Source organism: Solea solea, chromosome 3 (genome assembly GCF_958295425.1).
Source record: "Solea solea chromosome 3, fSolSol10.1, whole genome shotgun sequence".
Lineage (NCBI taxonomy): Eukaryota > Metazoa > Chordata > Actinopteri > Pleuronectiformes > Soleidae > Solea > Solea solea.
Genome location: NC_081136.1, coordinates 15,253,704 through 15,281,667, shown reverse-complemented (window position 1 = coordinate 15,281,667; position 27,964 = coordinate 15,253,704). Strand labels below are relative to the sequence as shown.

General features: G+C 39.5%; 1 protein-coding gene across 13 annotated transcripts in view; it reads right to left on the bottom strand.

Moving 5' to 3' along the window:
* Positions 1 to 27,423, bottom strand: part of LOC131456143 (multiple PDZ domain protein) — a 41,624-nt gene extending 14,201 nt beyond the window's left edge. For 2 of the 13 annotated variants that reach the window (XM_058624192.1, XM_058624199.1), the window contains exons 1-29: positions 27,322 to 27,423; positions 24,736 to 24,821; positions 23,138 to 23,304; positions 20,583 to 20,744; positions 20,155 to 20,294; positions 19,702 to 19,915; positions 19,267 to 19,389; positions 18,895 to 19,089; positions 18,164 to 18,266; positions 17,253 to 17,341; positions 16,437 to 16,671; positions 14,612 to 14,698; positions 14,212 to 14,291; positions 13,871 to 14,017; positions 13,204 to 13,356; positions 12,321 to 12,506; positions 11,855 to 12,070; positions 10,667 to 10,825; positions 10,230 to 10,382; positions 8,613 to 8,957; positions 7,949 to 8,060; positions 6,822 to 7,020; positions 6,018 to 6,059; positions 4,825 to 4,932; positions 4,342 to 4,422; positions 4,060 to 4,237; positions 3,817 to 3,927; positions 2,415 to 2,501; positions 221 to 280 (exon numbers count right to left, since the gene is read on the bottom strand). In XM_058624192.1, the coding sequence (XP_058480175.1) occupies positions 221 to 280; positions 2,415 to 2,501; positions 3,817 to 3,927; positions 4,060 to 4,237; positions 4,342 to 4,422; positions 4,825 to 4,932; positions 6,018 to 6,059; positions 6,822 to 7,020; positions 7,949 to 8,060; positions 8,613 to 8,957; positions 10,230 to 10,382; positions 10,667 to 10,825; positions 11,855 to 12,070; positions 12,321 to 12,506; positions 13,204 to 13,356; positions 13,871 to 14,017; positions 14,212 to 14,291; positions 14,612 to 14,698; positions 16,437 to 16,671; positions 17,253 to 17,341; positions 18,164 to 18,266; positions 18,895 to 19,089; positions 19,267 to 19,389; positions 19,702 to 19,915; positions 20,155 to 20,294; positions 20,583 to 20,744; positions 23,138 to 23,304; positions 24,736 to 24,751 (3,948 nt within the window). In that variant the 5' untranslated portion in view covers positions 24,752 to 24,821; positions 27,322 to 27,423. Of the gene's footprint in view, positions 1 to 220; positions 281 to 1,301; positions 1,392 to 2,414; positions 2,502 to 3,816; positions 3,928 to 4,059; positions 4,238 to 4,341; positions 4,423 to 4,824; positions 4,933 to 6,017; positions 6,060 to 6,821; positions 7,021 to 7,948; positions 8,061 to 8,612; positions 8,958 to 10,229; positions 10,383 to 10,666; positions 10,826 to 11,854; positions 12,071 to 12,320; positions 12,507 to 13,203; positions 13,357 to 13,870; positions 14,018 to 14,211; positions 14,292 to 14,611; positions 14,699 to 16,436; positions 16,672 to 17,252; positions 17,342 to 18,163; positions 18,267 to 18,894; positions 19,090 to 19,266; positions 19,390 to 19,701; positions 19,916 to 20,154; positions 20,295 to 20,582; positions 20,745 to 23,137; positions 23,305 to 24,735; positions 24,822 to 27,321 lie in introns of all 13 variants that reach the window. The other 11 variants (XM_058624191.1, XM_058624198.1, XM_058624200.1 and 8 more) reach the window with 8 other exon arrangements.
* Positions 27,424 to 27,964: the final 541 nt, after the last annotated feature.

Here is a 27,964-nt window from a genome sequence, read left to right as displayed (position 1 = left end):
GACGTGACAGACATAATATGTCCATGCTTCATTCAGGGGTTTGACCATATCTTTTGAGTTCAAGGAAAAAGTTGAGCTCAACTGCTTAAAAAAGCACCACTGTTTTTGTAAACTTGGTCGTTCATATAGTGAGCAACACGTTCGGAAAGTTGGCCCTGAAACAACAACAAACACAAAACACTGATACAAGCTGTTAGTAAAGGCCAATGGGAATACAAACCTTGTCCTTGTCCCTTGTCACAGCTGCGGCCCTCTCCTCACCGGAGTCTGTTATCAGTGACTGTGGTGCACAAGATGACATGAAGTTAAATCACCGTGCTTGAGATCAGACGGCCAAATAAGGAATTTCCAGGTAATTTGTGTCACGCACAGAGGGAAAAATCCCTAATATTCACTTCAGTGTCACTAGATAGTGAGACATACACTATCATCCTGCTGCATACGGCAAAACAGTAATCCTATAAATATTAATAGGCTCAGACAAAGTCAGAAGTGTTGAATGTTTAAAAGCAGCCTCATGCAGCATAAGCTGTATCATGAAAAGCCATCTGTTTTTTAATGTTACAACTTCTGAAGAAAAAAACACATTTCTGTTTTTAGTTTCTTTCAACAAACTTGAAGCTTGGCAATTCCAGACTGAGAACTGACACACACACACACACACACACACACACACACACACTCGACCATGCCAAGACACTGAACATGCACCACATGTCTGTCCAAGCTTGACCATTGTCTCCTTGAGATTGAGCTTAAAAGGTTTTGGCATTCGACATTCGAGACTTTTGAAAAAAGGATACCGCAGTTTATACTTTTGCACATAATATCCCCTGTCTTATCAAGTTGTTATCTTGATTCTTGAAAAATTGTGCCTTGGGGCAGAAGGAAAATAACAAGCACTTACAGTAATAGCCTTTAGTGGCATTTAACTTTGGGTCACATAGGAAAACACAGTGTGAGAAACATAAATACTTGTGACATATGCTAACAGATGAGGAAAATGGTGGGTTCGATGATGCAAAATAAACTCATACAGAAGCAGAACTTTTACAATATTTTATAAAAGGCAAAAGTTTGGATTCTCAATCTTTAATGATTTAAACCTATTTGAATAAAATGTTAGAGACTGAATTAACTGATGTTTTAAAACTACATACAATCTCGCATCAATATAAATTGAATTCTCGCCTTCACTCTAATAGCGAAGCTCATTTTCAGTACAGTTTTCACAGCGCAGGCTCAGTGAAAGACACACTACACACAAGCAGGCAGACACAGACATGGGGTAGCTTTCTAACCTGAGGGAGGGCAGGAGCTAAGTAGGTTTGATTAGTGCAGCAAAGGCTCGACCCACGGTGGCTATTTAGCTGCAGAAAAGGCAGGGGTGGCTTCAAAAAGCAACACACAGGATTAACAAGCTGACAACATGAAGGATTTTTTTTTAAACAATATTGAGTCTTTTAGAATAAACTGAATCAGAGACCATCCTGGGGAAAAAGGGGGGAGAGCATGGAGGACAAATTCACCTTGGGTTTTATTTTAATGAGGAACCATTAAAGCAAGGACTTTGCTTGAAGATAGCAGTTTTCCTATGTATCAAAAAAAAAGGAGAGCAAAGCTTTTTCTCCTCTGAAACATTTTAACAAAATGTTACAAAGATTCTTCCTCCAGGCTTCTGGGAGATTATTTATTGCTTGCAGAAGAGTGATTTGAAATTTGAAGGAAAACACCAAGGATATGCTATTATGCTCCCTAGTTGGCCCCCTGTGGCTGCATTTAATAATGGCACAAGTGACCTGTCTACATCACCCAGATATGAGATGAGAGCTCATGAAAAAACATTTTTCATACTATTCCATCTGTTATGAACGTCAGAGGCGCTAAAATGCAATATCAGTGAATTTTAAGTAAACATGTCTACCCATAGAGGCAAAAGCAATATCCATATTTGCTCCTCCATAGTTTAGTTGATGATAGAACCAAAACAACATGTGGTGATGAAATTTCCATAAGCCCTGTGGTTGGAATGCATCAAGAATCTATTGTGGATGCCAGTATGACACACCTTCCCTTACTGGTTATATAAAATATTCACTTTGGCCTGTGACAAAATTGATCTTTCTACTTACTGGTATGTTTCACGAAAGAAAGAATATTGTAAGTCATGTCATTGCTCTCGTTAATAAATGTCTGGATATTAAAATAGCCTCCACTTTTTCTCCCAGAAGGAAACTCCAGATCCAGTTTGTCAGTATCACGTACACATCAAAAGATGCAGTTAAAAAGACGGGCTCAGCTGAGAGATGGAATGAAAGGGAGAGGAGGCAGGGGAGATAATGCAACACAGATTAAGTGTAATGGACAGCTGATGCAACAGAAATAACAGAGACACAAAGAGAGAGACAGATTACCTGACGTGTGCGATGCGGCATGCATGTAAAAGCAGCGGAGCGTTTCTCTAGTGCAGGCGAGGAAGCTGGGCTACATAGTGACTCAGGCTGAGAGAGCAGTGTGGAACATTAAAGATGGAAGTTTGAAGGAACTCAGAATGTATTAGACATTTTAAAATTTTATATACTACTTGTTTACTTTCTTGACACAAGTTAACTTGCAGATTGTGAATTCCAGTTTGTGCTCCCTGAATCTAACAGGCTGATTTAATGGGCAGATATGAAAGCGGTATAAAATCAATGTCCTTCTGACTATTGGCAAAGTGGAATAAGCCGCTACAGCGCATTGAAAAGAAGCAGTAATATTGTCAAATAATTTCATAATCAAAATAATTTTTCCACCTGAATTATGAAACAACAACTAACTTGTAAATTGTATCCCAGGTGGTTCCAGGTGTTATTAATATTTGGCCACGGTCATAAAGATTCAGCAGCAGATGCCGGTGTTGTGCCAGGACAAACATCCCAGCTTTAGTATGTAGCAATATGAGAAAAAGCCTGCAGCCTGTCAATGCAGTCAGCACTTTTCCACGAAAACCACGTCCCAGACAATAACATAATGAAAGGAAGGCTTGTAATGAAATGGAAATGCAGACGGTGTTGTTTTCCAATCACAATTACATCATGTCATCAGCTTTAACATCATAATGACACGCTTGAATCTCAAAGTGGTCCATTTCAGCTACAATGTAAATATTTGCTTTTAACTTTGCGTACTGGGAGGTTCTAGGGCTGGTTTGTTAGAAACGGCTTCCTGTAATTTTTTACGATAACAAACAAACAAACCCTTAATGCCACTAAAGTCAACACAGTGAAGTGATTCTGTATGAAACAAAGTCTTGAATCTTCTGCATGTCCGACTACATTATGAGTTGCTACAAGACTTAATGAGTGTTAAGGAAAGCATGCAGGGATATTTCACAGATAACAAGTCATGAAAAGTGATTGACTATGAAGAGATCTGACACTGGAGCTGAGCCTAGAAAAGCCCCAGTAGGAAACTACTTAGTCATGCTTTAAGAGCCTGAGGGCACCTTCAAACAACAAACAATGTCGTTACGACAGTGATTTACCATGAGTGTTGCATTTATTGGTTGGAATTGACTAATATTTTTAACGTGCCATGCAGGAATTGTCGTCACTGTCATAGATTTTCTGTCAGAATTAGAAATGGCAAACCAGATACTACATGGTTGTATATATTTAATCACTTCGTTTTTGAAAGTGCCCTACATGGTCTGTGCAGATACACTTAAGTTTTACATGAGTTTATAAAAAAAAAAGCTACAATGTGAGGAAACTGTGACATTTAGATTACGAGGTAGTTACTAGCAATTGGTTTGACGCTATTATACAGGCTTACCCTGGGCCTGTGAATAATACTCTGTACCAAGAAGGAGACTGGGTTGCCTGCCCTGCGTATAGCCTCCACTGCCTCCTCATGACTTGCATCTCTTAAGTCTGCTCCATCCACCTGATGAACATATACAAGAGGAAACATGTTTTTTCTTATTTCTATTTTTAATCATCTCAAAACCATGTGAAAATATGTCCTAAAAACTCCCTCAGGCTTAATATTTAGGTGCAGTGACTTGAATTCCTTTACCTCAACGATCCTGTCTCCAGTCTTTAGGGTCCCGTTCTGTCCAGCAGGACTGTCTGCCAGGATGTGTTTGATAAAAATCCCTCTCATCACCTCTCCATTACTCAGGCGGCTGCCCATCCCTCGGCCTCCAACGATACTAATACCCAGTGACTTGCCTGGCTCTCTGAACAGCTCCACTCTGAAGGAGGTATGAGCATCATTTTCACTCTGGCACTCATTTGCTTTCCGTTAACTATGTCATGTCTATGTCAAAAGCATTCCAAACAATGTGCATGTGCTCACTTCCTTGGCTGGTTCCAGTTGCTGTAGGAGGCACTTTCCTCTCCCTCTCCATCTTCACGCTCAGGGAGGTTAGGAATATCTCTACATAGTTTAGAAAGGGAAATGTTTTTTAAATGTCCTGATGTAAGGGTTTATGAAAGCACTCACATCAACATTATAGCATAAAGACAGCATGTGGAGTTTTTAGTCCACATGTGGAGCTAGTTTACCGGTGAGTTTATTTGGCGTGTAATCTGACACACAGCAAACACTAAGAAACACAACAAAGCCCAACAAGGGCAGGAAAGAAAAAAGTCTGAAAGCTAGCAAATATGCAACATTTCACAATTAAAAAAGAACATTTGGCACAGATACAGTGTTTTAGGATGAGATAAATCATAAGAAAACCACAAAGCAACTTTGAATAAAGCTTCTCGTCAGGTGACTGACATAATACAGTTTACGCTACATGCTAAATTACAATAGCAGAGTGTGAGGACATACTTTGAAACTGGAACTGGTGCCAAAGCTTCTCTGGAAAAGACGTCCACTTTTGCCTGCTCTATGCTGGACTTGTACTCCTCTAGATACTCTGCTGGAACATATGTAATGCTGAACATACACACGCACGCACGCACACACAAACACACACATGCACTCATTAGAGTCAAATATTTCTCCAACAAAATTTAATTTTAGGCACTCCGTTACCCACCTTCGTGGCAACTATGCTCCTGCCTACTCACTGAGCCCACATGGAAATTTAACAAAAATAGAGAACCAGCATCAAGTATAAGCTGGCATTAAAGCAGTAAATCTACCTGCTTTTTAAAAGCTTATTTCTATCAACTCCATTACATTTAACTCAGCTGAACTCAGCAAATCCATTCTCCACAAAAAGCGAGATGTTAGAGAATTATATATAGGCTCTTGCCATCTGATTGTTTAAAATAGTTAATTAGCCTATTAATGCCTGAGCATATCACGCATATCTAGTGATGGACATGCAACATGTGCCAAACTTGAAGGACATATGTTATTAATTCATGAGTGAGTTACTCATTCATGATAAAAAAGGAACCGAGACCTTGATGACAAAACGTGACAACCACTCAATGTCCCATTTCCAAACAATTCAGAATGAAGCAGATTCTGAAGGGCACATTAATGTGTCTGAGCAAAGCAGACAGATCTTCAACAGATGGGTTGATTTGGTTTTTCAAACATGACAGTATGTGGACAGAGAGGAGAATTAATCTTGGTAATATAATGAAATAGATGAGTCACTTCATTAAGAACGTTACAACATGCAGTGAGAGACATGGCACAGCTTAAATACCAATGGTTTATGGAAAACAGTGAGTTGAAAGTGGTTTGTTAGAAATGGCATTTGTGATATTAGTCACACAAATAAAAGAAAGAAGTGGAGCAGTCAGTCAAGATTTATCCAGATATTATTTTGTTGTTAATTTCTGTTGCCACAAGGCAAAATGTGGTGGTGGTTAATGTTGGATTTCATCTATAAAATCGCATCTTCGTCAACTGTACAGAGCTGACATCCTCATTCATTGTCTGGATAAAACTCTTCCAACAGACTGCAGTGAAGCCCAGCAGCAGATGGACAGAATGAGAGGAAGGAAACCAAGATGGCAGCTTGTTGGAGAAACACCACCAGGGTGGAAGTTAGTCATACTCACACATAAAATGGGCACAGATCGTCCTCAGGTGAACAAGCAGATCTAGAATGTGAAGAGTTGGCTTTTATGCACTGAAGCTAACATATTGCCAAGTTGAGGTGAGCAAGCAGAACTTGGGAAATAATCAATCATAGGATTGGTAACTGCTTTGATTTTGAAGTTAAGTTAGTTAAGTAACAGAATAATTCCCATCGTATGGTCTGCATTTACATTTTTTTAAATGTTTCTATGGTTTTGTTACGATGGAACTTAAACAGACCTCTTTCCATCATCCAGTGTATTGAAAAAAAGCAAGCCAACAGAGACCTGAAGTGTATAAATATGTACCAAACAATACAAACATCAACATGTACTGTTTGTAGTATTTGCAAACAAGCAATCCTGCTGTAATTGGGGTGATGGTGAGGTCGTCAAAATAGATGCCAAACACTGAACAGCTCTGAACAGGTCTACTGCTTTATGTGGTTAAACTACAGAGGGAAATCAAAACATCATTTTTTTTCAACAGACACAACAATCACAAGACCTTGGTATTGAAACCATAAATATACACAGATGCCACATCCTTGGTCTCTGATATCTAATCCCAAGTGCAAACCTGAACATCAAAACAGGCTCTGGTTGTGTTTCTGGAAAGAGAGGTTACCACCTGCGATGTACTTGTGTGTGTCAGTAACAGTAAACTAAAATTAAATCAGTCCAACAAACATAAAGGAGAAGGACCAATTATTATGTGTTTAATCATTTAATATTATATAACACTAGACTGGTTCAAGCATAACTGATTTACGAACTGTCTCTTACCCCAGATCTGGTCCAATGAGAGAGTGTCTTCGTAGCATGGCCCGAGCCTGGACGTTGGTCAGGTTGGAAGTGGGCTCTCCATTAATTGCCAGAATGAGGTCACCAACACCAAGACGCCCATCACGGCTAATTGACCCACCATGAATGATACTGCGGATCAGCATCCCCAAGCCATCTGTTATGGCGCTCACTGTCATGCCTTCAAGGTAGATCACAAATATTTGTTATACACTAATCACAGATTCTGAGCTAAAAAAGATCACAAATACCATAATGGAGCAACTGGGTTGTTGTTGTAAACTGTTCTCCTGATGCACACACCGTGTCGCCATCTTTAGAGACTCTTTCATTTATGAATGAAAATGAGAAATCAGCAGTAGTCTCAGTTCTGACACAAGGACATTTTCTCATGTCACAGCGAATAACGCTGTAAACTTTCACAGTATTCAAATTAGGTTTTCATATCACTCTCCACAGACTAACTTCAGAGTGTGCCATAATATATCTTGAGACCTGTCTGTATGAAACTGCAAAATAAAACCAATTTTCACTATACAGTTGGGAGACGAAGTGATTGAAGCCACACACGTAGTTTTTAACTCCCTTATACAAAAGCACAGTATGAGGGAGTTACTTTGCAAAAATCATAACAGCAGTATCTTCTGTTTAAGAGTGGATTTGGATTCCAATTGGTAATACAACAAAAGGGCTGGACTGCAAATACAAAACCCAAACAATATATATTTTTATATAGACTATTTTATTTGACCACCAAACCTTCAAATAGCACTCAAAAGCAAACTGAGATGCTGCTTCAATAAGCACTGAGGCTTTAAAACACTGCCCTTCATAACACCTTTTTGCAAGCTGAAACTTAGTATTCTTGAAAATAGTTGCCGTCCCATGGGCAGGTTTTGAAATGCAAATGCCCCATATAGATATAAAATGACCCTTTCAGGCAGGAAAACAGCCACAAATCTTTTTCTATCACTTTGCATTTCACATCTGGCATTCAAAGGAAAGGCTGAATATGCCTCTCAGTCCCCCAGCCTCATTTACACTTCTTTGAAGGATGAGAAGATGAATAAAACGCACAAATAAAAGAATGTCAAGAAATTAACACAAACCGAGGCTGGAATTGCCCTTGACAACTGTGATAGTCCTTTCGAAATTGCTCCCTGAAGTGAGTACTTCCTTGTCACCGTCTTCTGCTGATTGTTTCACACCGGCCTCCTCGTCCTTGAGGATGATATTTATCACAATTATTCATGAAAGTAAATGAAAGCATCGGTGTGTATTGTAAACAAAGCACATGCTTAAAACTTTTTTTTTTTAATATGTATGAAACAGTATGAATGACAAAAGCCTCACTTTTGAGTGAGCTGAGTTTAGACATTAATAATAGGGGAATTATAGAAGCACATAGCCATTTCTTCTACCAGAATGCAAAGTCCAAAAGGACGTAGAGCCCATACACTCACTTCACTGCCACAAACAATTACAATTTATAAAATGTTTTATAATTTGGAAATGTAATGTTTGTTTTTACAAGCATATTGATCTTTTAATTTTCTAAAGACATTTTTTCTGTCATGGTGACAAACCTCACCTGGTGGCCAATTTATAGATATATCTGTAATAATTGGTGTCATCTGAGGAAGATTGACATCTGATAAAAAGCTTTGTCCTCTATTTAAGTTTATTTTTGTGGCAATGGTTGAAGTGTGTGGTTAGATGTTATCATAAGAAATTGCACTGATAAAGTACGATAAATGTTTGGTCGTATTTTACCTTCATCAGAATATCTATGTCTCCAATATCTCCAAAAGAGATGGGTGGTTCATTTTGGTAGTGGCTGGATTTCATCGTTTCCTCTTGTGCATTGGATCTGGTCCCTATTTCAGCAAACGGGCTGTATGAGTTTATACCCTCCTCTGGTTCTTCTGTGGTTGTGGGATGAGTCAGGTACTGATCTGAACTGCCAAATATGGCATTGTACGTCGGGGTGTGACCTCTCAAACTCGGTGGAGAGAAAGATGCTGGTTTCTCTGGTGAGAACGCTTGAGTATTCTCTCCGAAGCTGGACGATGCTGTAAAACAGGGATGCTCATCCAACAAGTCCAGGCGAGCTGTCAGCTGAGGTAAAACAAAGCATAGCAGGTGAATGAGCGTTCTCCTCTGTTAGTTAGACAATTGCCCAACAGGGGGAATCTATCTTACTCAATCCCCACCCTGCCGTCTTTGAAATGAGCCATAGAAAAGCCATCAGTGGTCAACAGAGAATAGCAGAAATGACTGGTGATCTTGGGAGCAAAATGCACAAAATGTAGTTTCATTAAAACAACATTTAAGACTTTATTACAGCCAGACTGGCTAGAACTAAATTTCAGCAGGCAATTCCCATTAGGGGACAGAGCAGAAGTATGAATCTTGAGAAAAAGTCAAAATATGCAAATATGTAAAACACGAGGGACTCGATAAGCAGAGAGAAGAAGTAGAGTAAAGTTTAATTTTGATAAGGCTATATATTTGGGACACAATTTAAAACACTTTTAGGTATTAATGCAAAGGTATCATCAAGGTCAAGCATGGTTCAGGTCTATAAAATAGTTTATAGTAAACTTTATTTTGGAAAACTGCAAATTGGTATGGAATCCATATATCATATAATGTCTACAGGAAAGCATGAGTCCAAAATGCAATGAAAGCAATGTTGTTTTTAATAAGGATGGATTTGATTTATTTGTCTGGTTAAATTCAGCAGTCATTTAAATAATTTTATAAGGGCACAGTCTTTCAGCGACTCAATACAAAGCCGACTGGAGCACAGCCTCCGATCTATCTGAGCAATGAGCAAGAAGAGCTGTCATCGTTTCATTGACAGTGATTTGGAGGCTGACATTGTGAACTCACTATACTTTATTTGATCTTAAACACCCAAGTGAACTTTATATTGCCATTCTATAAACATGGCATTGTATTATATCATCCATATACGCTGACCTTTGGTTTAAAATGGAAACACAGACACCCTTAGGAAAAAAACTTTGTGTGGCTTTTGCTCCTTGTTTATTTTCCTTGTCATTTAATATCCATTTGGGGAGTTGCTGTTTTTGGGCCACCAAGAGCAACAAAGGTAGCCCTAGCTACAACCCTCATAAAACAACAGTCTGTAATGCTGTTGCTGCTTTCACAAAATACAGAAACAAAACATTTATCATGACATTTTGGCTCTTGATGGAAGAAAAAACAAAAGAATAATGACTACATGCTTTACAGCTCATTTGGACAAAGGGCAGTTACTGTTGCAGTAAGATTTAATGAAACAAGGGAATAATTTCAAGCTGTGCTTCACTTCTCTGTTTTCTTTCATTCCAGTGTGGTATAAATAAAAAAACGTTTGCTTACTTTAGGTGTGGAAGAGTGCAAGTAATCCAGGTCTGCGCTACAGCTGCTGCCATGAAGAGCAATCATGGATGCTTGGAAGGTGTCGTCTTCAATCCCAGAGTAAGTATGATCTAACACCTTGTCATCACATAAATCTGTTTCACTGGTGTCAATCTGTAATATTGAATGATAAAATATCAGGAAAGAAAGATCACCTTTGTCAATGACAGAATGGTGAACCAGTCAATCAATGAACATTGCTCACAATAAACAACATAGTAATACAAATGTCCATCTGATGTCTTGATGGTCAACAGTTGGATCATTATAATCTAACTGACCACTCTTAAATAATTAGTAGGCAAATGCAAATTTAAAATGGAAACCACAATTTGTTTAGTCCTTTTCAGGAGATGTTGATTGATTGATATTTCAGTTTTTCGCCAAAGCTAACTAACCAATGCAGGCTCTGCTCGGTAAACGATGCCCTCAGTCAGATCTTCTTCCTCTCCTTCTTCAACCAAAATACTGTTGAAGTCAAATGAATGGATGGTGGATGATGATGTTATTTCCTGCTCACAATATGAGTGTGGCCAGTGGGAATATCCACATATTCCCTAGGAAAGTGGAGAAATTCTTTCAGTGTCTCCAGCTTTGTTATTTGATTTTTTTTTTTTTGTTATTTTTTTTAATTACCAAATCAAGTACAACTAAATTAATATGGAATAGAAAACAGATGTTAGGAATTAGTGAGGATTTGAATACAATAAAATGTAGTGTTAAATGACAATCTTGCAGTATACTTCAAATTCCACATTCCCAATTTGGTTGAGTAAAATGAATATTGGCTGATAGATACTGTATTGGAAAAGCAAGAAGGCATGTTGGAGGATTACACTTGTCAGGCTCAATTCTGAGAGGGCATGCAGCAAAATACCCTTCTGAAGTGTATTCCTCGTCCTGCAGAAGAGCTGGATAACTCCACAGAGGCTTCATACAGCTCTGTAATCCAGCTAACCTTGGCAGCCCAGAGGTCTCATTGTGTAATACAGTGGCAGATTCACTACAACAGCTCTAAAGCTAAAAGAATGCAAGCACTTTTGTTGAGAGAGAGAAACATCCTGAACAAAGTGTTATGAGTGCTTGGAGCAATGAAAAAGCCACTGGAATGACTTAATATTTTGACAGGTGCCCCAGTGTGTTCAAATGTACCAGCAGGGTTCATGCTCTTGGAAAATCCAATCACATAGTAATATGAAATGAAGAGCAAAGAGCATTTTCGCCTGGTCACCTCCTCTGAAAGAACAGTGGGTGGAATGCTAAACCATGCAGCCTACCTCCACACTTTTTCCTGCATGAAAAATTCAAGCCCATGTAAGCTGAACCCTCATGACTGGTTACTGAGTTGCAAGATTCAATATATAGAGTAAGACGGTCTGACTCATAAACTCGCATACACGCGGTGATAAATCCGAGGCATGCTGAACAAATTGTACAATAAAAAAACAAAGGCATATAAGCCACTCTTGGTGAACCTGAACAGATGTGCATACAGTACACTCATTTCTTTACCCCTACACACATATCACATTCTGCCTTGAACATGCAGACAGGTTTAAAGCAAAGAAAAAATAAAGAACACTAACGCTTACAGGCAGTGGTTTGGCAACTCCTATCTGGACCATGCCAAGCTGAGCCCCCTTCAGGGCCTGGACGGCATCCTCCAGACTGGCATCCTCCAGGTTGGTGGAGTTGACATATATAAGTCTGTCCCCTGGTAACAGTCTGCCATCTTGCTCAGCCACACCGTCGGGAACCAGAGAACGAATCACTATCACTGTCTTGGCAGGATCCAGTGGGTCCTGTGTCCAAGTCAGTCCAGTGAAGTTCAGTTAGAAGAGGTTTAAAAGTTGCAAGATAATCAAAGGAAAATACATTTATGTTAGTTAGCTTTGTAGAGATTGTCATTTTTCCACAAAAAACAAAACTACTACAAAACATTCTTATGAATAGGATTTTTCTGAAATTATGATCTAAACAAATCAGATAGATGTGTTGAAACAAATTAATAAGAAACAAGTAAAACACTAAATTCTCCCTTAAAATTCCCACCTGGTAGTCCAAAATACTGAATCCTAGTCCCCCTTCTCCTTTCTCAAGCTCGATATTCTGGATCTCCAGCTCCCACATTGCCAAAGGAGATCCAATTGCATCCTCTGTCACATTATCCTGTACCGTTGTTGCTGTGTTCACCTCTGGGTCTTCAACAACCAGTACACTGCTCAGGTCTTGTTGTTTCTGCAATAGAAAAAAAAGGTGAGGAAGTCATGCTCTAACAGCGTGGATTTCACTCCCAACGATAGGCTGCTACCCTCAAGTTGTGTTTTTGGCTCAGCTTTCTGGCAATAGATGCAGGGGAAATATCTTTGGGATGGTGAGGCCTCAATGCATTATCACAGATAAAGCTGGGGAGATGAAAACCTGTTGCCCAAAGGGACGCTGCTTTTGATGTTTTATATATCGAGCAAACGTTGTTGGCTACTGCTGGTGAGGTATTCCTGGAATGGGTTTTAATAAACATTCAGCCTTCCCTGTCCATTGCTAAGTCTTAATCCATCGTGGATGACAACAGAGCAATTGACAGCACAGCCTAAGCTGGTAATCGCTGCTGGGCTGTGAAGTAGGAGAACAACTGCAGGAGTATCGCTGTCCAACCATATTCCCTTTCTTTTATTTCTTTTGTGAGGAAACATTTTTCACGATGCATTACTGCAAGTCAGAAAGATGAAGGGACATCTGACCCTGCTTAGATTCAGGGCTGCAGTGATCTGTAAGTAATATCACCTGCATTATTTTAAAAAGCACACTTTTACCAACAAAAAAAAAAGATTACTCTTCAAAAATCAAGATCATTGTGAGGATGGGTATAAATAGTTTGTATTTCTAAATAATATATATTACACATGCGTAGAGTTTAGTAATGCAAACGCAGTACCTGGAATTTGGGTGTGGACAAAGCCTCATCATCCATGTCAGTCTGCAGGTGAGGGGAGGGTCTACAGCAGGTCACGTACACACAGAGTGGAAGCTCCTTCAAGATTCTAACTACCTCCTTGTGGGTCTCACCGATGAGTGGTATGCCATTGACCTGCGACAGAAAGAAATTGTTTGGTGTGGTGAGCAAACTGTAAACTCAGTATGGATACAATACTCAATAGTTGTGACATAGTACGTCCAGCAGACATCAAGCAAGATATGCACTCAATTCTTAGACAAACAAACTACTGCACATAGTAGTCTGTTTATATTTCTATCACTCCACTCTACATCCACACACGTCTTTGCTCTGTTTGGCTAAAGCCCCTTGGAAAGAAATGAGAGGTTCTCTGTTTATGCCAGTTAATCCTGTAACACATTGTAATTCAACCTTGGTTAGTACTTGAAACCATTATGCAGTGATCATTCTGATACCTCAAACATACATGTGCTTTCTGTAACCACCACACAGTATTATTGCTATAATATGCCACCCCATTAAGCAAAGTGGTTTACGAAATGCAATTAAAAATTGAAACCCCTGCAAATGGTGATTGCAAATATAATATAAACAGCTCCACACTGTTGGTCCTTAAGTGTTTTATTCCATTTATGTGACCACATACCTCAAGCAGTTCATCTCCATTGAACAGCTTGCCGCAGCGACCAACAGGTCCCTCAGGTAGAATAGAGCGGATGTAATGATGCCCACTGTTGGCTTCCAGATTGATCCCCAGGCCACTGTTTGCACTAAACTTCTCCACTTGTGCCACCTGACACAGAAACAACAAATCACATCCATAAATACTGTATATTAATGACCCAGTCCCCTTGTCTGACGACGAAGGTCACGCTTGCATTTCTGGTACCTATTTACTATTATGAAGCCTTTGCCTTGGCGCAAAGCACTTTGCTAAGTACAATTGATGCACGAGAGAGAGGAATTCACTTAGAAAATTTGACTTACTATAACTTCATTACTTGGTCCCAGAATCTCCTCCCATTTTGCCATTAGTTCTTCTTCTTCAAAGAGTGTTAACTTCATCACTTGGAAAACATAGCACAAAATAGTTGTATTAACATAATAAAATACACATAAAGGCAAATTTATGATTCATCATTCACGGCCAGTAATGCAGGATAAATTAATTACTGAGTACTTTTCATGTGTTTGAGACAAGCCCCACATTAAAGAAGGCTTTTATCTGCATCTATTAATTTTTTACTGCACCCATCTCAGTATTTTTCTTGCGTTGTTTGTTGCTAGCCAATGTGGTCCTGACAACAAGACTGTTTATCTCTCAGGTAATGGGTGCCCGGTATCTTTTCTGGTCTACTTAAAAAAAAAAAGAATCCCAGCCTCCTACCATGTTTGTCTTCTGGCAGCTGATCCATGGCTGGCTTGACATTGGATCCTTCACTCTTTGTCTGAAGCTGCTTTTTATCTGTGGTGACTGGAAACACATGATGAAAAGTGTTATAGAGAGAAGCAGCTGGCGGCACTGACAACTGACAGTGCAGGCGCCCGCACACACACACACACAGCCACTGGAAAAAGTAATCTGCTCACCATTTAAATGCGTGTATGCCTGCTAATACACACTCAATATATACATTACTGCTGAATTTACAAATGTCTGCCAGTCTATTCATCTACTATTAGCTTCCAGAAAAGTACTGGGCTTTCCTTCTTTTTCCCATTGATTAACCCAGACTACAGTAGCCCACCATGGTCTAATTTCTCCTGTCTGGGTTTAATTATCTTATTATATTCTCATAATACCAAAATAGATTTATGTCTTTTTGCATTATTGTGTGATTGCACAGCTATTTGCAGGACTTTTTAACCTGCTATCTTTCCCTCTCTCCCTGTCAGAAACATTAACTGGTCCGGCATTGTCAAACTGGCAATCAGTGGCACCAGGAGAAATCCTGCTGCGCCGGTGGCCTTGCGAACTGTCAAAACATCTGTAAGGTTTTTATCATCCTCACTTTACAACTGCCACAGTCTGAATCCAAATCTTTTGTATTTGTTTCTGTAGGTTTCTGGGCTCCCACATCCTGGTGCTAAAACTGACCACTTTCAAGTGCCACATGTCATAATTGGCACTTAACAACTTAGATGAGTTGCAGACCTCACCTATAACTCAACAGTCAATTTCATGGTTATGCAGATGGCATGTGGTATGATAGGCATTTTCAAGATCTAAATCAGGGGTCACTTTGAGGGCCGGATATTCAAATAAAATGAAATTAAATTTACATTTTGGTCTAATTTATTGTAGTTTTGATATTTAAATCTAAGTCTGATGCTTGCTGTTGAGACTTTGAAATACAAACAAATGTGAAGCAAGGACAAACAAAGCAAAATCAACATTGTTCATTACTTTGTTATGGCAGTATTCACAAGTTTAACATTTATTTGAAGGGTGGTTTCCATGAAAGATTGACGTCATCCTGGCTGTTGTTGTTAGTGTTTGGTCATGTGTGCTGCGTGCTGCATGATGGGAACAACATAGCATTTTGAGAGTCGATTGTCACATTTTTGTCGAATTGTCTGCTTTTTTTTTTTTTTTTTCAACAGCAATGTGGGGGGTGGAAAATATTCTACACTGTACTACTTCATTTTAGGCTCATAAACGTGGCTGTAATGTCTAATATTGACCATCTAAGCAGTGACAACAACTAAACGAAACAAAAAAGAGATCAATCACACTGATCTAATCACAAATAAAATCAAACAGCAGTGAAAGTAGAATACGTGATAGAGATGCGCGTGTGAGCTGTAATGTCATCCGCACCCGCTGCTAAATATCAATAATCCACCCACCATCCACCTGAAGAAATGTTTTTTTCAACAATTAATACACGCAACCGATCATCATTCATGGTGTCAATGGAACACAGCAGCTGAGCAGATTGTCTAGGTTGTTGTCTCATTACCTTATGCATGTCACATAATAATGTTGACATCAGTGTGGACTGTATTTCAGTTTAACTCAAGTCAATGTTGTGTGGAGAGAGTTCTGTTCCTGTGCTTTAACTGTAGCGATAAAAGTGACATGTTGACTCACAGGAAAATTACTCTTGACTGCATGATGGACACTCCTGTCTCTTTTCCTGACAGGACGATGACAAACAAAGGGTGTTTGTTCTATCCTTTTTGAATTTCTCTCACTTTCTCCTTCCTACCTTGAGTAGCCTCCTCAGCCGTCTTCCTCTCCAGCTCAAGCTCCCTAATGACGATGCTGGTGGTGGGGATGGTGGTAGAAGTGGGCAGAATGGTAATACTGGGATCAATAGCAGGGGGAATCTCATCCGGCCTGAACCCCCTCCGGATCAGCTTCAGGTGGACTGTCTGGCCAGTGTGTCTGAGCACTTCCACAGCCTGTTGATTGGTGTATCCCTGTATGTCTACACCATCAACCTGCAGGGGGAGATTATTTGTGAGGCAAGGGATTAAATCAATGCACAAGAGCGTTGTTTGAAATTGAAATAAGATTGATGAAAGCAATTATAAACACCAGCAGGCAAACATAGAAACAGAATGCTGCATATTCCCATACATTTTAGCAATTCACTATATTTAGATCACCATGGACAGGTAACAACCCCATACGTTAATTAATTTGTGGGCGTCCCACGGCACATTATCATTTACACTTAAGAAGAAAATTCACACACACTGATGAAACATAGCAAAAATTGTCTCATGTTTCAAAAGAAATTACACACAGTCTAACTTTATGGTAAATGTCCTGCAGGAATTATATTAAAACTTAATGTCTCATTATGCTAATTTGAGACATTATGTTAATTGTATATTCAGTCACAAAAAAAGCTTTGATTGTGAATTATTCAAAGTTATGTATCTCATAATTTCCCCTGTTGACTGAATGAGTAAATATGATCACTGTAATTGATAATACAAAACATTTACTGCATATATTACCTCATGCCACTGAAGACAGAGGGAAAGGTACAAAGAGCATTAAGGGGCGTACTTACAGCTATTATCTGGTCTCCAACATGAATGCGGCCATCTTGATCTACGGCGCTGTCTTTTGTTACACTCTTAACAAAAATTCCAGACGGCTCTGTGCAGTCAGAACCAGACAAAAACATTACAGGGATGAAGAAAGGAGCAATGAATCATGACATTCAATGAAACCCAAGGAGAAAAGTGAACAGATGTTCCAGCTTGATGGTAGAATCAGTGCTAGAGAGCAAGTTTCATAATGAGTGATGTGATGAACCTGGCACACTCGTACTTTAACAAACCGTCTTACTAAGGCACTATTCAAATATTTCAAGTGGACGAATATAAAAGGTCATTGTAAAATGCTACGGTGCCAGTATATACTCACTGACTATACTTGTATAAAGCTTCATTAATTTTCCTTCCCTTTTTTTCTGAAGGCCTGTGGAAATTGGCAATAAAACACTTAGCCCACTTAAAACATATTTAATAATGAGTTAATAGTAACACAATTTACAGTAAATAATTACAATACCCATAAGCATTTATTTGGAGTTGTGTTTCTGTTGTTTTGATTAATAATTTTATGAAATTCTAAGCCCTCGTTTGGACTCCAAATGAACAATGCTACCTTTTTGCTACATAGTTTTTACCAGCACACTTATGCTGTAAGTAATGCAGGTTAAATGCGGCTTTAACCTGGATTGATGAGCCAAGTCTAAATACCAAAATAATATCCTTAAAAAACGCCACAACAGGCCACTGAGTAATAAAACTGAGGTTGTAACCATGTTTAAACTCTTTTCACATTACACATTCGATCTAGTGTGATTTAATGGGGCTTTTAATGTGTATTTTGTGAAGCATGGGTGTAATTAAAACGTCAAAATTACATTTTAAATCATCATCAACTGTAATAAGGTGATCTGCATTTTGTCACCTGAATTTTTATCTCCAACATATCCAGCAATAGTGATCCCCAGTCCCTGTGTGTTCTTTGCAAGGCTGACATCAAACGCATCAGTCTCATCTTCCTCATAGCCCTGTGAAAAGATTAATGGGAATGACACGTCAGCATCAACTAAACAAATAAAAGTAAAGTGTGATTTATTTGGCACCAGTGGAAATGCACTCAAGTCATCTGTCTACACTGCGTGGTCACCAAAATGCATTTTTCAACTCATTAACGAGTGCTTTGAGCCTGTCGGCCATAAAAACATTGCTAACATGTGTGCCGTCAAAAAGATATGTTGTTGTCATTCAAATAGTGTGTCAATGAGATTTATTCATGTTTCAATGGGGCTAAAAGTTGGCAAGTGCCATAAAATTGCTGTCTAAGTGCTGTTTCTGAGAAGGCACAGCAGTGTCTACACTAACGTGCACTAATGCTCATTCATTATAACCTGCAAAATTCTCTGATTTCATTTATCCAGGACTATCAAGATGTAAGAGGAAGTACAAACTGGAGATCAACAACCTGCACTTCAGGTCAGAAAATGTATACCTCTGAATATGCGTCATATATCAGTCATCTTGACGCTTTGTTATCCAGACACTGCTCTTTATAGGGATACTTCAAATCAAGAAATCAACTTGATGATGAACAAAATGTCCTTATTCAAGGGGTTTGCTTCTTTTTTTGGTTGACAGTACTATAACAGCCACTCTCACCTGTTGTTCAGTGACAGTGGGGAGCACCACCGGCATGACAGCAGAGGGAGTCTCGTCTACAGGACCTCTGGTAACCACCAGCTTCACTCGATTGCCACACTGCCTCAGGACCTGGGCCACCTGCTCACTGCCCATGCCACACAGGTCAGTGTCACCAATTCTCAAGATGTGGTCCCCACTGCGCAGGCGGCCATCCTGAAGTAAATAAAAAGTAGTATATTTTTTTGGGGGGTAATAATGGTTATTACGAAATAAGACTGAGTGGTGGCTTATTTTGTGCTTCCTCACAATTACCTTCTTCTCACTCCAAAACAAAACAAATGAATCAAAATCTCAAAAACAAATTAGGCAGAGATGCATTCATGCAATCACCTGATCAGCTATGCCTCCAGGAAGGATGGTTTTGACAATAACCCCAGTGGTCTTGCCTCCGACAATACCGAATCCAAGGCCTGTGCCATCGTTGACCAGTTCAATTGTCTCCACGTGTTGCCACTAGTAAAAGTCAACAAGAAGAAACATGAAGACTAATGAGAAATGAATTGGCTCAGCAATGTAGCTAAAACATCAGATGTGGTTCTATGTGCAGATGGTGTTTTCCGTGTTATGAAGTGCTATCTAATGTGAGTTAAGGAGACCATCCTGACTGTGACAAACTGTGTGTTGGCCTGTGCATGACAGGAATGTGTATTCTTGGCATGTGCAAACTCTTTATATCGCTGTGTAAAGGTCTTATCAGAGCATGAACCCTGCATATTGTTTGCAAATGTCTTACAGAGAACCGTTTGCTTTGTGAGTGTATTTTACCGCACTGGAGTTGGCTGACACTGTACTGGCAGCAGAGGGTGTGCGGGACACCACAGGACTGGCCAGCTGAGGTATTGGGCCTCTAGCAATTATGAGCTGCACCCTCTCTGAAGCAGTCTGCAGGATGCTAATAGCCTGCTGATGGGTCACTGTTTGGTCCAGGGGCTGGCCATTGATGGCCAAGATCTGGTCTGCCTCTTTGAGCTTTCCATCGCTGTATGGAAAAGAAGAAGAGTCGTTTAGAAACGGGCATGAAGCAATTTATGTTGTCAGAGCCTTGAAGATTTCAGAATCGGACACTTTAATGTTAGTATCCTTGTAGTTGTAGCACAAATGTATCACATTTAAACTCAAACTTTAAATTATGGGTGAAAACATTTTTTTTTATAAAAAGTGGGAAAAGATCATTGTCCTTGTGTCTCTTTGAAAGGGTTGCTCTTTGTTCGTACGTACCAATGTGCCACACTTCCCTGCTGGATTTCTTGGATGAAGATGCCAAGCTCTCCGCGGTTCTCACTTTTGAGACCCACCACACTGAAGCCCAGACCTCCTGACAACGGCTTCTGCAGCTCCACATGAGTCACATAGCGCCCCTGTGTAATGCATACACATATACACTTTGAGCCCTTGCTGATACATTATTGCATCAAAGCTAGAAGCAGCTCTTAGAAGTCTGTTTGAAGTGCCTCAAGAGAGAAGAGCACTGTCTATAGTCTGAGGTTCTCATTTCTGACTGTCTTTAGATATTTGTTTTGACTTGTAACTCAATCTATCTGCTCACAGGTGAGGTGGATCAATGTTAAAATAAGCTTAACATTTAAAAAGAAAAAAATGTGGTTACATCGGTAACAATTGTTTTCATCAGCAACAGTTGGCCATACCTGTGCCATGGACTGAATGATGTGTTCAAATTCTTCAGATGATGTCCTGCCATTAATGTGTGTGGCAGCAGATGTATCTGAGAGGGGAACATGGCTTCCATTGGGCTTCACTGTTGCGATGTGATCCACAGGGTCAGTCCCACGTGATGTCGGGACACTCCCCTGGAAAAACAAGCGGACATGTAGTTTGTGAGTGACATTGTGTCTGTGTAGGTGTCTAAAACAATTCCATAAAGGATTATAGAACAGACCAAAAGCCAAAGACAGTGAAATGTTCTAACAATTAACACAAACATTTAATTTTAGACAACAAAAGCTGAATTTTGGGTGTCTAACATGACTGGGATCACCAGATAGTTTATAATTGTCCAATGACGATTAGCTGGATCTATGGCAGCCTAATCCTTAATGGCACTTAGCTGATGTTCCAACAGTGACTAAGCTCCAAAAACAATATTTCTGTCATGGTGTGGGGGGAAATAACATCACTGGCCATCTGGATGCCTTAATGCGCTTGGGTTTTAATTACTGCAATGACTTTACTTTTGTGACAGATGAATTACAAGAATGCAAAAACTATGTGAAAGAGTGTTTTTCCCCATTTCATTTGCCAAAGGCCATAATGTTTATGGCCGTCTGAATTGGATTCTCTTTAGATGGTCACAATTAATTGTTGTGATAGTTTCATAGATACTGTATTTGGCAAGATACTGACAAGCAGAAGCTCTCCTTGTGAATGTGTGCGTGTGTGTGTGTGTGTGAGGAAGTTGACTGCAACTTTCGGAGCTTTAGAAACATGTACAGTAAAACTGTGGCTCCATTAAACAAAGTTCCAAATTAGTCTTCGGGTACAGAATTCCACTGGACAGTGCTGCAGAGTGCAAACAAAACCCAACGGGCTGGGCTAAGTTAGCGTAGCATGCTCCTAAGTTGCTGTCCTCATGCATAAGCTTTGTTAGCTGGGGCCTTGCTAAGAGGATTAAAGTTCCAGTTTGGTTCTTGCACATTTAAGAAATTGTTTCTGCCCCACTTCACACGGTGGCAGCGACCTCTTTCTCATTGGAGAGCGGGGCTTTGTCACCATAGCGACATGGGCCGAGCAAGACCTAACTAGCTGAGCCAGACGACAGTGGGTGTGTATTAATGTGTCTGACTCTTGTCTCACAACAAAACACAAATTCCACACTTTCTCCTAATTGTGACTGCTTAAGGAGGTCAAACAAGTGCGGCTGGGTTAGGAAACTAATATATGTGTAAATTTATGTGTTGTAGTTTCTGAACTATCACTCTTTCCTTTGTTTACAATGTGGAATGAACCCACATAATATATGAGGATGGCTACTTGATAAATGTTGCTAACGCACAGCACACAGATATGCAGGAATGGTCCCCCTATGTATCAAGCTAAAACACCAGCATACAAAAATGCCAGCAGGGCTTTCATAATCTAAATTCCACTGAGGGTAAAAGGCTCTAGCATCTCTGCCTCCCACTGCATAGCTGAAATATTTCTGTCTCTATTTCTCAAATGTTTAACCCAGCCTTTTTCCACTGTGACTTAAGAGTTTGCTCCTTCCTTCTCTCATATGTTCAATTCTCAATGGGGAGAATTAGCTTGGAAAAAGGTTCCAGACTTAGACCAACTATCTTTGCTCATGAACCATAATATTATTTATCTAGCGTGGGTGAATCCTGACAGCAATTTGGCCACAGCAGCAACATTACTGGGGATGGGGACGTGAAGGGGTCAGGGTGTGTGTGTGTCTTGACATGAGGCATAAGCAGAATCAATGAGGTCGACTGGGGAAATGGCAAGAGCAGGAATTTCAATTTTGCCTTTTTCTGCATATTGTTAAGGTTATCATGTAGCCAATGATGATAGACTGCTACACAAAGCCACTCAATTCTGCTTTTTAACTACAGGTTTTACACCTGAAGACAAAGCTCAGTAGCAGAGAAGATTCCGTATTATAACGAACACCAAAAATGCAATTAGCAAATGGTCTGTATTTATATTGCACTTTTATAGTCTTGATCAGTCAAAGCTGCTTTACACTCACATTCACCCACACTTTCATACAGCGGATCTATGTGCAGCACATTTTTCTATCAATATCACTCATCTTTCATACACATTCACTCGTGGCTGGCAACGTGGGGTTAAGTGTCTTGCCCAAGGACACATCGGCCACAAATAACAGAGCCGGGAATCAAACGCACAACCTTCAAGTTGAAAGACGACTCACTGTACCACTGAGTTACCATCTATAAAAGATTAATGAGAACATGCCAATCAGCTCTAATTTCTCACACACAAATTAGGATGCTGCCATTGCAGCAGTGTACACAAATATACCGCAGAACTTTAAATTACTCTAAATTCTTTACTCTTATGACCTTCCATGGTGCTTTAGTATGCTAGAAACCCAGTAGCTCTCCTTTGTTTCCAGCATTCTTTATGATCACAGCCTGGATGGTGTTTGTATGAGTAAATAAAACCCAAACAGATGTTCACTGCTTCATTCCAGATACCTGGCTCTAGAACTTGAGTTTACCTGGTCTCTGAGATGCTGGACAGACTTCTGCAAGGCCAGTATTTGGTGGAAGAGGGGGCTCTGGAGCACTGATTTGAGCAGACTGAGCTTCTCCTCAGCAGGCACCTCCCCACGCTCCTTCAGTTTGGCCTGGAGACGCTCCACCGCCTGCAAGGCACGCTGTGTATCTGCAAGCCGTCGAATATTTCAGTGACAGCCGGAGAGAAGGAGTGGATGCAGGGAGAAGGAGGTGTGGGGGAGATAGAGGTGGTGGGAAAGAAAGTTTATCAGTACAAGGCAGAGATAGTAAAACAGGGCAGGGTGAGAAGAAATTATGTTTTGAACTCGGCTAAACACCCTTTATAATTTTACATTCTGTAATATGCTTGTTAAAAATATATAGTTTCCGTAACCATTCCTCTTTTATTTAACAGTGGCATGTATATTAGTCATAGAAGAGGGGACACATCACAGCCTGTGCTAAATTGACAAAGCTTAGCATCAGGTTTTTGAAAATGTACGTTGTTTTTTGCCTTTAGGGTCAATTGTAGGATGCACAGGATTATGGACGGAATATCAAGATGAAAACTCATAAGAACCAGGCTCACCACAGTTTGCTTGCTGGACCCTGCATTAGTCCCACAAGCAACTCCACAGTGGCTTGTTAGTGAGTTTCAACCAACCTAACATCATCTGGACAAAAGTCAAGCAATGTCTGAGGCTCACTAACTGTGACTAACACCTAACCGTGTGTGCAGAGTCTGCAGATGGTCCAAAGCACTTTTCGCACAGATGCATTGCTGTTTAAACAAAGGTCATAAACAAGCCAATACACTTTATTTTTCTGTTTGCCACTGGCACAGTGCAGATGATTATATCATTTTCATTGCTTTTTCACCCCAATATGCATAATGAGCTGTCACACCAAAGTGTGACAAGTGTGTGTGTTAGCATTTTTGTTCAAACCTTCATGTTATGATTGACCGTATAAGATAACCATTCCTGTCTTCTTGAGAGTGACCACAGACAGCTTTAAAGGAAGAAGCTGGCATCAGCAAGTTGGCTTTATTTCTTGACAGTTGGATAAATAAATCTCAATGAGACAAACAAACAATCAGAAATATGGCAACATTATCAGATATGGCAACATCGCCAGTCCACAAGCCTTTCACTGAATCCAGGGCCTCTTGCGCTGGTTCAGAAAACACACAGCAGGAGCCAAATGTGGGATGCAGAGCCAGCAAAGACGGACACCCAACTATCTAGGCCAAATGCCTTTCCAAAAACTGCTCATTTAAAAAATTAAATTGGAAATACAGAAAACAGTGAAAGTGCAGCAGCAGTATTTCATTTTGTGTCGTATTTATCATCGTCATTTGTAATCTCAATTAGACTGAGTGTTAATGTTGGAGTCAGAATTATGTAATCATGTCAACACTCTGCACTCAAGCTGGGTCTGATTCAGGGACAAAAGTACTTTGATACTGGATACTGAGCTTTACCCTGTTGTAAACCATTAGTTATGTGCTAATTCACTGAACACATATAACCCAAACCCATAATAACTAACTCAGTAAGGTGTATGCTGTGCCACGAAACAACACAAAATAATGACTTACCCATTGTTTCAATCATTTCTGTATCTCCAGATAAATGGGATTTCTCTCCATTAACTGCTTATTCACACTCTCTCTTTTTTCAAGGCCTGAAAAGAGCAAAAATAACATGACACACATTCAGTCACATATTTTTCAAATTCCAAAATTCACTCTATACAAACAGGAAGTAGAGGCTCTAAACTCTACTTCAACTTCAAAAAACATTCCATCTTCAAAAGGTCAACATGAAAGTGAAAATGGATTCATTTCTTTTCTGTCAGGCCCATATTTATCTCTGCAAAAAACAAAGAATAACCAGTAGAACTGTAAGCTATTTGCTGGGCCCCAGTCCAGTGGTCGTGGCAGTTTGAGGATACATCTACTGTAGGTTCTTGCTTCTTTTATAATTGTCTAATGTTCTTATTGATGGATCAACAGCTTAATTAATTCAAATTATTGGCCTTTCACTGAATACTCTTTGGCATTAGTTTTTTTTGTCTGAACGATTTATCTGTGCCACTCTTATCAGACAAATATAGTTACATAGCTATGATCATCAATAATCAAAGAAAGGCCAACAATAGTATTGGTTACTTGAAAACCATCATTACACTATTATTTCAGTCTCTAGTGGTACAGATTTTTATGTTTTATTTATTTTAATATCAGCAATTTATGCATCATAATACACTGACAGCAAGTATTTGAACAATCTTTTTTTCATCCTGAGATATGTGACACTGTATATTCACAGGCAGCTTATACAGAAATAACAGAGATAAAATGAAATTATTTCATGCTCTGTATACAAACCCAATTAAATAAAGCTTGCTGCTTTATTTGTGTCCCACCTTTAAAGTTTAATCATAACACATGGAGGTTTTTATGTTTTTATACAGGATAACACTTTTATTGAAGGTGTGATGGCTGTCATCTCCCATTTCAGCGACATCATACTTGAGTTTATAAGTGGCTTTGTCACAAGCGTGACATGACTCGGAGGCATTACACGATTAAAGCAGACTGGTAAGATAATTAAAGGCCCTGTACTGACTCTTAGAATAGCTGCAGTTACTTCACTTGTGGCAACAGGATCACCTCAACGCTGGTTTGTTGATGCTCATTTCATTTAGGTTCATCTGCTGTGTTTCCAAACTTCAAACTAAAAAAAATTTGGCTTCCTAAATAGAGTATTTTGCACCTTTGCAATAATGTACAAACTGTAAATGATTAGGTTTGTTTTGATGTAAGTTTATGACTCGTGCTGAATTTTCTGAAGTAAAATTAGTTGCATGAAACAGCTCTGTGCTGTAAGAATCCAGTAATGTCACACACAATGTCACTAGATTTAATTAACTTTCTGTCTGACTACCTAACTACCCAAATGCACATTCTTATCATGATCAAATATGATCTTAGGCTTTGAATAGTTTGCCTTTTGAAGATACTAAATTATGTGTTTTTACTCTGTTTTCCAGGAAGCTATTACAAAAATACAAAAAATGGTGTTCATTGTAGTACAGGTAATAGATTGTAAATCAAGGCTGGTCAATAAAACAATAAGGATATGTATAACAATGTTTTTGATAATTTGGGATAAAAACAAAACAAACATATACTATTTTGCTCTTTAAAGGGCCAATCTGTAATGTCTGTCACCAGAAGAGACATTTGTTTGTTATTAGATATCAATGTGATGCACTAGTGTTAATTTATTTCATACAAATAATTAAAACCATAATTCAGTGGCCTCTTTTTAACCTTCACCCAGAACCTAAAAAATCCATCATTAATTAATCTGACATTTACTATGATAATTATTGGTATTTATAAAGCATTTTAGTAATATTTAATGTCACATTGCTCAGTCCTGTAAGAAGGTACCTTCCCACAAACAGCAGAAGTGAACATCCACATATTCAGTGGCTTATAATGATTCACACAAGGCCTAACTCCTTCTTGTTGGACTTCAGCCTAATTTACTGTGGAGCTTTAATGGGCCATTTTCCTCAGTCAAATCATATGAGCGGCCACAGGCAGCTGATAACGGGTTGTCATTTTATCCTGCAGTCACTTTCCAAAATACCAGCTAATTTCGGTCATCTACAACTTCCTCGCGGTAATAAAACGTTTGTAAGGAAATAAGTGCGTTTGTAGTTCGTAAATGTAGTCGGGGCTGTCTTTATTTTGAATATATAGTCGCCGAAGCAGCGCAGACAAATCCGCTTTTCTCAACTCCTCCTCCTCCTCCCCATCTCATCCATGGAGCAAGAAAGCAACAGGCTGCCGACCAGAGGGAGACAGTGGAGAAGTCAAAATAGTAAACATTTACGTTTAAGAGGACAACAGACGTCAACTGCGTGTATTTACAGTTCTAACATATGACTTAACACTCGCTATGAGACGCTTGAAGCTATTTAAATCCCGTCTTTCCTGCTTTAGTCGTGGCCCCACCGCGGCAACAGGCGTCTCACAGTATTTTCCTATCATTAGCGACCGTGTAGCGAACTAAAGCGACTCTTGCGAACAAAACTCAACTTTGTAATGAACTGCAAAACATCCAGAAACTTTTCAAGAAGCGAAACTTGTCGGAAAATATCTACTTACATGAGTGAGAAGCCTTTGGTTTCCCGGCGGCCAGGGTCCTAGCCTATCCTCTGTTGTCCTGCGGCTAACGGCGCTCTGACTGGGGCTTAAAGATGGGGCGTAGTGTAACTCGATCCTCCATCCATCTTCAGCGGCTCACACACACACACACACACACACACAGTGGAACTGGGGCTGAAGCGCCCCTTGCTGGCTGCCCTGATAACCAGGCCCGATGTCAAACCTGGCTCCCACTTTCAATATCATTAAGGAATACAAAAATCACTCCAACGTAGCTAATTAACACATTTGAATATGTTTGCTGTTGCCTTAAAGGTCCATTATGTAACATTTAGGACGGTTTATTGGAATAAATGTAATACACTACGCATACATATGTTAGTATAAGTGCATTAAAATCACGTTTTTTTGTAGCCTTTTACATATAGCCTATTATATATCTTGTGCTGCCACATTGCTTTAGCATTCTGTTTTCCATTATTAGTACCTTAACGTGGGTGGTGTCTACATAGCATGCCATGACGTCTTTTTATGTGCGATATAATCACACAGATTAGTGACAGGAAAAGCAGTTATTTTCGGTGTACTGATCAGTTAATTAAAAAGGTTTGTTCACCGAATCGTTCAGTACTCAGTCTGACAC